Genomic DNA, 12,636 nt, shown 5'->3' on the forward strand with positions numbered 1-12,636 from the left:
GAATCACACACACACACACACACCTGTAGATCCTGAACTGCTCCTTCTCGTCTGATGACCAGGACGCATACTCCTCGTCCGTGGGGAACTGGGCTTTGTGCAGCAAAACGTCTACGAGCTGGAAATACACAGGCCTGTAGACCTGCAGATACACGGCCTGCTTCTCTGCCTCAAACGACATGATGTCATCCTGAAACACATGGCCAAACATCATCAACAAATAAACACTAAACTAATGATAAAGTAAGGAAGAATACAGCCAGTGAGTCACACAGCTACTTAGTAAAGTTAAATTTAATTTATTCTTAAACAGATTTGCTTTATGGTAGAAAATTAAGTTGTACTTCTGATTAAACGAGACACTGCCACTGTTTTTCATGTTTAATATGGTAAAGCTGCTTGATTTTAAGCTATCTATTATATAAAGTGCTATATAAGTAAACATGACTTTACTAGAGTGCCGAATTGCAGAGCTCGTGCAAACGTTGCTAAGATCAGATGCTTATCTTATGCTTTAAAAAAAAAAAAAAAAAGCTTGTCGTTTTCACAATTTTGTTGTTTATTTTGTTATTGAGAGGAAAATGTGCAGCAGCACATATTTATATATTCATCTAAACGCCGCTCTCAGCAGTGTGTGTGGCGTCGGATGTTCGTTAACGGTATATCGCTGCTCACGCATTTCAAACTTCAAACTTTACATTTTCATGAAAAGTTTCAAACTTCAAATTTGACCCCTAAGCGAAGAACGATAAAGAACTTCGCCATGAGTATATCGGGGCCTTAACTAATACGATAACCAATTAATATTAGTGTTAATTATAATAATTACTTTATAAAATTAATTATATTTCATAGAATAAAAAATATATAATCAAAAAATAAAATAATAACTATTTTATATAAAACAATAACATCCATACATCCATTATTCAAACCACTTGTCTTTTGTAGGGTCGCTGGGATACTGGAGCTAAATAAAATAATATTATTTAATAATATAATAATATGCAATGCTTCATGCAATTAGGTGGTCACTGTGGAAAAAATTAGCAGTGTTAAAATTGATTAATATTCTATTTCTCTATGGAGAAACTGAATGGAACATCCATAATCCAATAGTTTTGCAACTGGATTTAAGCCTTTACACATAGACATAAAATATTCAGCCAATACAGACTGTTAAGACAGGCAAGGACACAGGAAAAGGACATTCCTGAATATTCAACACATGACGACACACACTGCAGTAAACACACAGCACAGGTGAACAGATACTGTGTGAAGGACGGTTAAATGTCTCTAACAGCCACTCTCCATCACTACTGCAGATTTACACACAAACAAACAATACACCTCCACTAAAGACACTAGTACAGACAGACAACACAATACAATACACAATACAAAATAATGAAGTGTGTGTTTTCTAACAGGTGCGACTCTAAAATTGTGTACATACAATAGCAGACTGAAGTGGCTTAAAGGGGTCATATAATGGTACATGCACTTTTACAAGTTGATTGTACTGAAATGTGTGTTGGCAGTGCCTGTACACAGCCATCATATAATGATAAAAATCCATCCAGTGTTTTTGTTTTAATCTCCTTATATGTTTTCCCCTGCCTCAAATCAATCCGTTCGACCTTGTGACGTCACACGCTCGGAAGCCCCTCCCACGATTGTTGATTGACAGCAACGTTTCAACACAGACCCGCCCTCGCTCGTGAGCGAGCTGTCAATCATAGTCCGCGCGGACCGGCGCGGTCATTGTTGATCTGCTGGAGCACTGTCTATGAGCAGAATGGCGTCTAAGCGATTGTGGTGTTCTGTTCTTGGGTGTAATAACAAACACAGTCATTTTAATGTTCCTAAATCCGAACCGCTGAAGACGCAGTGGCTGAGTTTGTTTTCGAAGGGAATATTCCCCACGAGCAACGTCAATGCTTTCATGTTTGCGCGAATCATTTCTCACTAGACTGCTTTATAAACGAGGGTCAGTATGAGCTGGTTTTGCTAAGAAGCTGCTCATGAAAAAAGGATCAGTACCAGATATTCGTGTTCCTGCAGCTGCTCCAGAAGAACGGAAGTGAGTGTAACGTTTTTTTAAACTTTAAATTAATATTTATATTAATCTTTGCAGATCGCTAGCTGCACGCTTCACAATGAATGCGTCTAAGGTTTACACTTAGGGTACATTACGGCATGTTTTCTATGTATGATGTTCTCAATATAATTCATAATCCCACGTTTATACTGAACAACGCGTTATGGTTATTGTGTTACAAACATAGACACAGAACAGAGGGGCGGGATGAGCAAAGCTCATGATCATTTAAAGTCATATGCACTGAAACAGCGTGCTGAAAACAGAGCTGTTTTTGACCAGGTAAAATAAGTGTTTTCTTACAATACTAATGAGAATTTGTAATTAAAGTATATTACAAACTTTTAATTTAGACCCTAATGAATCATACTAGCTTGTACAAAAATGGCATTATATGACCCCTTTAAATAATGTCAGTATCCATAGGTAACTGAAGTCAAAGTCATTCACACTTCAGGAGCAAGTCCTGAACTGACATTATATTCTGCTTCTGTGTGACCTTAAGACTTTAATTCGGACAATATGTGACTATCCATTTATCATCAACAAGTGTTGGATTAGAGGGAAAAAGGCACTTATTAATCTGTGCACCTGCTCACCACTGAGGTACAGATACAGGCACACTGTAGGAAGAGATACGCAGTCGGTTTAAAGGTTCATGAAACCCCAAACCAAATTTTCTGAGATTTTATCAGAGGTATATGTGTTGAACACCATTGAAGACAATGTTAGCATCAGTTAGATTTAATAGCAGGGTTAAAATGGTTAAATTTGAGTTTTTTTCCGCTTTTTTTGTCTTCCGGGTTTAAAATCTTCATCGTGTCCACGTCACAGGCTGTGACGTGGCAGTGCACTGTGAGTGCGTTGATGACTCATCGGTGTCTCATAATTATTAATGAGACTGAGTTTTCATATCCTATGAGAAGACACTGTCTCTTAATTATTCATGACACCACGTGGATCTTTCCAGTGACATGTCAAACTGTGATATCGCGTAGTAGATGAGAGAGGCAATCATGGGACGCACGCAAGTGTTTGTTTTCGTGGTGCAAAAGTCCAATTGGGTTGAATATGTTTCCCCGCGATGCTGCCCGGGCTAGACTCTGGCTCTGGGCGGTTGGTTTTCCATCAACCACGGACACATCTAAACGCGTGTGCCGCAAACATTTTTCTCGAGAGAGCTTCGAGAATTGGAGAATGGTGGACTTCGCCTTGTTGACGACCAATGCAGGTTGCGTCTTGCGAGTGATGCGGTACCAAGTCCCGAGGACTTTTCTATCCCTTCAGAGGTGTGTGTGTGTGTGTCTAAAATGAGACGTCATCCACCTCCACAGAGCCATCTTTATTATGGGGGTTCAGGGAGCGCGTAGATCTAGCTATGCACGTAACGTTTTTTTTTAAGCGGAAAATTAATAATTTTCAAATATATGTATTTATAGTGTCTATATAAACAACTATATATTTTATAATAACATTATAATTATAAATGTAGCCTACATTAATATGTTCTCAATAGAATTATGATTACTGTAGGCTAATATAGCAGGGCATTCAGTTACTTTTGAAAGGACAATAATAAAGTGTCGTATTTCATAAGACTTTAACTTTGCCAGCTATAAAAAAAATCTAGCATTTCCTCACGTTTTACCACTGCTTTTAGTGACAGTCGATATGCATGGGATACTGGCGATGACAGTGATGGCCATACCACACCCCTTCTCACAGCCATCCACGCCCATTTAAGTTGCATTTTTCAAAAAGATTGTGAGCTAGACTTGAGCTGAAAGAGGGGGGTTTCATGACCCTTTAAGATCACCGCAGTGAGGCTCACCTGTAGTGTGTACCAGAAGGTGAGTGTGAGAGAGCTGGTGGTCTCGTTGACAGGGTAGTGTCCGGGGATGCCTGTGCAGAACATGATCATGTTCACCAGTGCCAAAAAACTCTGCCAGTGCTCCACCTGCTCCAACAGAGCTCTGATAGAAAAGAGGAGAAGAGACCTTCATCACACCAGCACTGCTTCATATCTGGAAAATCTTTATCATTAGGGATACACGATATATACTGACCATACCAGTATCAGTCAATATTATATACAGGGCTTGACATTAACACCGTTAACTGACTGATTTCAGCAGTGGCGTGTAACACAGTCACTCCTAATAGCCACTTTGGCAGGTTGAATTTTATATATAATATATATATTTTATATTTTTCAATTGTAGTCTTTTAAAAAGACATCTGAAATAATAAACAGTGCAATGTAGTGTTGACAAACAAATTGATTTTTCGATACACATCGATACTGAAGTACCTGAAACGCTTCCAATACTCATTTTCCACAGATACACAGATACCAGCTGCTCTTTCCCTCTCTCTTCATCTCTCCGACAGCGAGTTAACGCACAAACCCGCCTCCCCTCACTCACTTGGTTCATTTGCTCCAGATGAATGTTCTTGGTGTTACATGGCTTGAATTTCGGCATGGGATTGAGTGTATTGCGCATAATGTTACTCATTCCCGCAGATTTTGTACTCGCACCCAAAGTGCGGCACATAAAGCCACATCTCAGTACTAAATTGAGTTGTTTTTCACTGCATATTGTGCTTAAACAGTCAAATACACAAAATAATGTCAAAACGCCATTCTTGGTGAGTATTCACATAAACACAGTCAGTTTTAAGTATCTGTTTTAAGTGAACGTAAACAGTTGAGAAAGAAAACATGTAATAGTATAACGGGTCGTCTGTATATCAGGTCTTAAAGTGACAGCAGCCTAATATACATGCTGCCAAATAATAATATCTATATGGCAGTTTTCCCTTATGGTATCGATGTCAAAATTGTGGCCAGTGAAAATGCTGAGTGGCTAATTACTTTGGAAAACCACTAGCCACAGTGGCTGGTGAGCAAAAAAGTTAATGTCAACCCCAGATTATATACATTATATTTTAGTGGACAGTAAGATCTTTTTCTTTTTTTACTTTTATTCAGCAGGGGTGCATTAAATTAATTGACAATAAAGACATTTATAATGTTAGAAAAGATTTTTATTCAGGTTTATACAGGTCAATTATTTTATAATTAATAACATCCAATTAACACAATAAATGAACAGCCCTATAAATTTGTTTTAGAGAATGTTTCACCTTTTCTAATGGTGCTCAAATGACATTTTCTTCACCTATTGTGTGTATTTGTACCTTGAATGATTCTCTCCCAGAGAGACGGCGATTCGACAGATGCCATGTGACGTCTCCATGTCTCCATTCTGTACGGCGTCTCGTAACTGTTCCTGTAACTGTAGCACCTGCGGCACCAACTTCAGGAGAGTGTTCACGTACCTGAAACACACGGACACAATCCACACGACAATGCTCAGGACTCGACATGAAACCATATTAGCAACACATTAGCATCACAGGTAACTTTTTCTGTTTGAAAGAAAAGAAAAAAAGAAAAAGGAGCACATCAGTACATCATAAAACCATCTTCCAAACCGTGTTTTTGGAAGCGCTATGATAAGCCTATGATTAATTATATTTATATTTTATACAAATATAAACTCTCAAGAAGGATTTCTCAGGAAACTGCAGACTTTCATCATTCAACTGCCCTTTATATGTCATATCCGTAAAAAATGGAAGAAGGTCAGGCCACAACTTGTAGCTTGGAGCAACAACAACTGAACCATGAACTGAAAAGAGTTTGCAAGCAAAAAGGGAAAGAGACAGTAATAAAACACAAATCGACAATGGCTGCATAGCATCAGATTTGCTGTCCACTGACAATATCTATGTCGGTAACAATCCCAATCTCTAAACCAGTTACTACTTTGCCTGTAAATAGCCTTGCCAAGTTTTAGATTCCACCGTTATTCGATATGTATTGCAATAATTATGTCTGTCAGCATTGCCATACTTTTGCAATGCCATTTTAAAACAATTGATTTCATAAGCTATTTATGGAGGGACAGAAAGCAATAGGAAAGCAATTTTTGGGTGAAATATCCATTTCATGCTGTACATTAGAATGACTTGCTTGGCTAATTTACTTCTAAACACATTCCCATAATGCTCTCTTGACAAAAACACAATGGACGACATTAACTCTCATCTGCAAAATGTACAGTTTCTCTTCTCTTCAAATCATCACGCTCTCCTTCATTTGTCTACAGCTGTTACCTCATTCCCACATGAACTTCTGTCATGTTCCTCACCCCTGCTGCCATCTCAGCGCTTCTGGAACAATCTGTCCTTTCCCCCTCTCTCTCTCTCTCTCTCTCGCTCTCTCGTCTCATCCTCCTTTTGGTGTCAACAGCAGGAAGGACACACAAGTGGAAATGTTAATGAGGTATGGACAGAGAGAAAGTATGAACGGCGGCTCATTACTGGCTCGTCTGAGGCTCAGCGCTCGACAGACACATCAGAGATCACGGCTCTGTGGCATTAAAGAGCGCTTCATTAGGGCAAACATCCTAATGAAACTAAAATATTCAGCGTCACACCCTTAAACGCTCATCTATTAGGCTTTACTCAGATTGTGGCAAAAATCAGATTTTTTTTTTTTTTTTTTTACATATCTCACTCAAACCGTTTAGTTTTATTTATAGCAAAAACTACAATAAAAATGACAGATAAAATAAATCATTAAACCTACACAGCAGTCTGATTGTAAATCAACAAAAACATTTGTGTTGAAGATCAGGTGACAAAACAGGATAAATTTCTCTGAGAATGTGCAAAGTTTGACGATATTACACAGATTGTTGTGATGTAATGTGATGATAATAAATACGATATACCAAAGACATGTTCCACAATTCGATATGTCTTGTTTTCTTCATTATAAACCCATTTCTGCAGTGCTGAAGGAAAATAATGGCTGCCAAGCAGACACTAAACATCACTGAAGGATCTCATGTTTTTTTAAAGGGTTCATATCATGGATAAGATTATATTTCTTGCTCTTTATTTAAAAAGAAAATAAGATACTGATGTACTATGCAAACACAAGTTCTGTTCCAAAACCCATGTTGGCAGCATTTAAAGGCAACCAACTGGTCCAATGGCAGGCAGAAACCTTATGTTGCACGCAGAGACACAATGTCCTGTCCAAATTCTAATGCAGTTTTGCACGCATCCTTCACAGATGAGGCAATGACAGGATGCACACATTGCACAGTAATTAAAACATCATCTAAGATGAATAACACAACATTTCATTAAGTACAGAAAGTAATGATTACACTTCAATCTATTTATTGTGTAAATCTGCTCATTTTAAAGCATTATGCTTTCCATTAATTTATTATATATTAAATATCCCCCGCTTGGCATTTTGTCATTTCATGGTGTGCGGCTTTGCCTTTTTCTAGTCAATGGAAACTTGGAATCTTTTCAAAGTCAAAGATTCAGCACTCGGTTCAACAATGAAAAGCTGGAAAATGCTAGTGAATTTTTTTTTTTGGAGCAATTTATACTTTTATTCTGCAAGGATGCATTAAACTGATGAAAAAAGGCCATTTATAATGTTACAAAGATTTCCATTTTAAATAAATGCTGTTTTTTTTTACTTTCTATACATCAAAGAATCACGGTGTCAACAAAAAAATTAAATAAATGAAGCAGCACAGCTGTTTTCAACATTGATAATAAGCAGAAATGTTTCTTGAGCAGCACATCAGCATATTAGAATGATTTCTGAAGGATCCTATCTAAATAAAATAAACTAGCTGGTTGTTGGATGGCTAGTAAATTAGTCATTACCCATCCCTAGATGAAGAATGTGGCCCGTTTAAAGTGCGGTGTTTGTTTGCCCTGTCCTTCCTGGCTTCATTGATCTTATGGCTGGTGAGACTGTGGCTCTGGCGAGAGCATTTATTTATGAGTTCGGGTTTTAAGATGCTTTTACTTGAATAGGCTCTAAATAAATAAATAATCATGTCAATGACACTGCAGTGAAGGTCAAGAAGGGCTTTCAACACCATCAGGAATATGTCACAGCACACCTGTTGTTTGTGTTGAGATGGTGAACGTTGGGCTAATCAAAGGCTACGTGTTTTTCTTTCAAAACGTTCTCAGTCCACACTTGCATTTTTAAGCACTTTCCGAAAGTTGCTCATCCACAATGAAGCCTCTGAAACGCTAAAATGATCTTACTGCGCATGCGTATCAATGTTGTTTTCGTCAACGATGACGATAACGAAATGATTTCAATGACGCACTTTTTTTATAACAATAACGCGACGATGACTTGCTAAAAATGGCCTAGGTGACTAAAACATGACGAGACGTTTTCGAGTTTTCGTTGACAAGACGAGACGGAACGAAAATGACTATAAGTCTGACGTTCGCAATGCATGTCATTTCTGCCTATTTTGCGTGAAATCTGTCTGTTTTGAGCTAAAAAAGTATCAGCAATGCTGCCGCTTCCTATCATTGTTTTGGGTACCCATGCCGCGCGCACACCAGATTCCACACAACAACACACCTGCGGCTGCGGCTAGTCACTCACAACACATCTTCGAAGGACCATGGCGGCGAAGCCAATAAACGGGCTTGGTGGTCGGAAACGATGAGATGATTTATGGACATACTTTCTGTTTCAGTATAATCCAGCGGTTCTCAAAGTGTGGGGCGCGCCCCACTGCAGTGACAGGTCTCCTCCAAAACGGGAGGAAATTTTCCGTTTTATGCCTTTTTATCTTTATTCGTTCATGGCGAGTCCGCGTCGTCAAATTCATCTTTGCAGCGACACCGAAAACACCAGTTTATTAATAAACAATTAAATGTCTCCTTGCAATTTTTTTACACATTCATAATCATTACTTTTGCCGGTTCTTTGTGGCAAGCTTTATGTGTGCGGTCGTGCGCTCGAGTGCGGCTATAACGCTCAATATCCCGTATAGCCTATTTAAGTAATTAAATTAATATAAAGGGCCGATTTGTCCACTAATGGCTTAAATGAACAACTACTAGTCGACTAGAATAAAAACTTTAGTCAGAGGCAGTTCTTATTCCACATATTCTCGAACCAGCAGGCCATTATGTGTCGAGCGCGCGACCCTGAGCTGAATGAGCGAGCCGAGGAATATTCAGAAATGCGCTCTCCGCTCACATGCTCTGATCGGAACAAAGGAATATTAAAGTAATTAATCATTAGTTTATATCTTATACACTGCCCATACACTACCCATGATTTTAATCCCATATCAAACACAGTACGTTATGTCTATTTTATCTATTTAAAAAAATATATATCACGCTTTTAAGTAGGCTAAAGGCAGAGAGCTGTGTGCGTTCTTCTTCCCTTTGCCACTCTGTGAGATGGGCTTTTCAGCTGTTTCAGTTTCACTGAAAACAAAGTACAGATCTCAGCTGAACATTGAGCATGACTTTTGAGAAATTGTGCAATTCAAAACAGGCTCATTGCAGCCACTAATGCAGGGATAAATAGACCTGTCTTGCCAAATGGATTTCTATTCTTTTCTTTTTTTAACAGATTGCAAAGTGGCACTTTTATTTCTTTTCTAATTTTGAACTTGATACCAATTTTGACACAGCCGCATTTTATTTTCTCTATTTTTTAAAGACTATTTTTTTTTTTTTTTTTACTAAAATTGACTAAAACTTGATTAAAACCTTTTTGCGTTTTCGGCGACTAAAACTTGACTTAAACCTTTTTTTGTTTTCGTCGACTAAAACTATCAAGTTTTTAAGTGACTAAAATGTGACTAAAACTAAAAAGCATTTTCGTCCAAAAGACTAAGACTAAAACTAAAAGGGCTGCCAAAAACAACACTGATGCGTATATCATCATAAAAGCGTACTGAGACGATACTCAGAGACCATCCATAATAATATTCTCATGCTCACGATCATTTTATTAGCACAATATCCCAACTCTGACTGGTGTGTCCAGGTTGCACTCAAAGTGGATGAATGGAAAACGTGTCGTTTTCAAATGTATCCACTTGGAAGAGCGTCTTCAAAAAGGTTAGCTTTCGCTGGACAAAAACTCGTTAATGTGGACGAAAGGCCAAAACGCAGAGAAAAAGAAGAGTTTTTAAATGTCTCCGGATTCAAGTGGCCAAGAGTGACTATCACTGATAAATCTGATCTATGCTCTCATACACAGTTCAAGATTCAGTGAATGACGATTTCAATTTCATTATATGACTTCAGAATATCTTTAAACTGCTAGTGTATGTAAGGAATAATTGACGACGAGCTGTTGAATTATTAGAAAAATAATGCACACTAGAAGTGGTAATACGGCCACGATGCGTGCATTATTTTTCAATAATTCAATGGCCCAGAGTAAATTATTCCGCTTATACTACTATTAACACACCTCAAAACATCCTTCAGATCTTGTATTTAAAAACTTTTTGTCAGGGTTTTGTCCTTAAAACGCTCTTGTGTGTAGGACTAATTTCTTACGAATCGAATCCCGAGCCTTCGTTGCTAATTCCAAAACGTAATTTTAGAGCTAGTAACGGAGGCTTGAGCCGTTGTTACCAGACTAAGGCCGGATTCACATATAGCGGCTAAAAACGCGTAGAAAACGCTGGGCGCGCCGCATTCTCCTTTTTCCAAAGCGCTAGGGCGGTTGCGCTCCGGTTGGTTCTTGTCACGTGACCTATTGTGCGCTTATGGTCCGCTTGCGGCATTCTGAAAAGTTGAGAAGTTTTTATCTCGATGCGGCGCGGACGCGCATGGAAAAAACGAACGCGTCGCACCGCGACCGCGTCGCTTCCATTATGAGCGCGCATACCGCGCTCCTACATTTGAAATAACGAACTTGAGCGCGCAAAAGACGCGATATGTGAGCGTACCCTAAAGCAGTTAATAATGCAGTTATGAGAGAGAGAGAGAGAGAGAGAGAGAGAGAGAGAGAGAGAGAGAGAGAGAGAGAGAGAGAGAGAGAGAGAGAGAGAGAGAGATTGATTAAGCGTGTATGAATTACCTCAGTCAGTGCGTCTCTCAACAGTGTTCGGCTGCAGCGTCTCTAATAATAGTGAAACTGTAAGTTTATCTGCTCCAAGAACAGCGCTGTTATTACCACGCTAGTGAGAAATGTCTTATAGCTTTTAAAGGGTTAGTTCACCCCAAAATGAAAGTTCTGTCAGTAATTACTCTCCCTCATGTTGTTCCATCCCCGTAAGACTTTCGTTCATCTTCGGAACACGAATTAAGATATTTTTGATGAAATCTGAGAGCTGGATCACTCCTCCATACTAGTCCATAGGCTTCTTCAGGGATTGAACTTGCCGGCCTCGAAAAGTTATTAAAGACATCGTTAAAATAGTCCAAGTGACTCAGTGGCTCAATTTTGTGCGCAAAAACAAACAAAAATAATTACTTTATTTCAACTATTCATTTCCTTCTCTGTGGGCGTTGTACGTCACACGTAGGCTCACTATTGGCCGACGCTGGTAATGTTTGTGATGCGTGTGACGTACAACCTAGAAACATTGCTCTGTTACACTACGTGAAATCTCGAGGCCCACAGAGAAGGAAATGAATAGTTGAATAAAGTCGTTTTGTTTGTTTTTTGCGCACAAAAAGTATTCTCGTCGCTTGATAAACTTAAGATTGAGCCACTGTAGTCACTCGGACTATTTTAACGATGTCTTTAACTTTTCTCGGCCGGCAAGTTTCGAGTGGAGTGATCCAGCTCTCAGATTTAATCAAAAATATCTTAATTTGTGTTCCGAAGATGAACGAAAGTCTTACGGGGTTGAACAACATGAGGGTGAGTAATTACTGACAGAACTTTCATTTTGGGGTGAACTAACCCTTTAAGGTGTTAAACTATTTTACTGACAAAATCGTCAGAGCAGCGCTGACAATACGTTTCTGTGCAAGTGTGTGTCCGTACTGGACGTAGGTGTGTGCGTTTGAGCAGGAGAAAAAGAATATGTGCTTCCATTCATAATAAAATTTAATTTTGTGGCAAAAAACATGGACATAATTTGTCGTTTTTATCCTATTGTTTACTATATTTATTTGCTTGGTTAGTGTCGTTGTGGGTTTTGGTTCTTTTGCTGTTGTCGGGTGTAAGGACCTTTGAAATCACTGAAATCATTTGGCGAAGTGATATGGAACTGTAATGCGGTCGAGACCTGGAACTACTTTAGCCGTGCGTTTCCCTCAAAATAATCGCACACCGTCAACCAATCAGATTCAAGCATTCAACAGCTTCGACGTATAAGTTAACAATAATAACCTTGGATGACATTATGCGGCATAAGTACAACATTAATTTCAGGCTCAGAGTTTCTCCTCTCTCTGTGTGTGTGTGTGTGTGCTTTCATGTCTCTCAGAATGACCAATTTGAGTTTGATTTATCAGAGCACAGACTTATTTTCACCTCTAATTCTCTATCGTTGTTTGAATTCTGCCATCTCACTGTGTTTCTACGGACACAGACGCTCCCCTCTGCCTCTCTGTGCAATTACCCTCAAACACCAGGAGACAGATGAAATGAGTTGCCTGGCAACAGGATGCATTTGGTCCAATGGCATCCT

At 38.9% G+C, this 12,636-nt stretch overlaps 1 protein-coding gene across 3 annotated transcripts in view; it reads right to left on the reverse strand.

The window, feature by feature from the left end:
- Positions 1-12,636, reverse strand: part of ipo13b (importin 13b) — a 49,352-nt gene that overhangs the window by 18,773 nt on the left and 17,943 nt on the right. For all 3 annotated transcript variants that reach the window (XR_008806457.1, XM_056244750.1, XM_056244751.1), the window contains exons 4-6: positions 5,306-5,446; positions 3,936-4,077; positions 24-190 (exon numbers count right to left, since the gene is read on the reverse strand). Coding sequence is in view for 2 of the 3 variants with exons in the window: in XM_056244750.1 (XP_056100725.1) it covers positions 24-190; positions 3,936-4,077; positions 5,306-5,446 (450 nt within the window). In the remaining variant the exon portion in view is untranslated. The remainder of the gene's footprint in view (positions 1-23; positions 191-3,935; positions 4,078-5,305; positions 5,447-12,636) is intronic.

Source organism: Rhinichthys klamathensis, unplaced genomic scaffold (genome assembly GCF_029890125.1).
Source record: "Rhinichthys klamathensis goyatoka isolate OS25496 unplaced genomic scaffold, OSU_Roscu_1.1 h1tg001078l_1, whole genome shotgun sequence".
NCBI classification, from domain to species: Eukaryota; Metazoa; Chordata; class Actinopteri; order Cypriniformes; family Leuciscidae; genus Rhinichthys; species Rhinichthys klamathensis.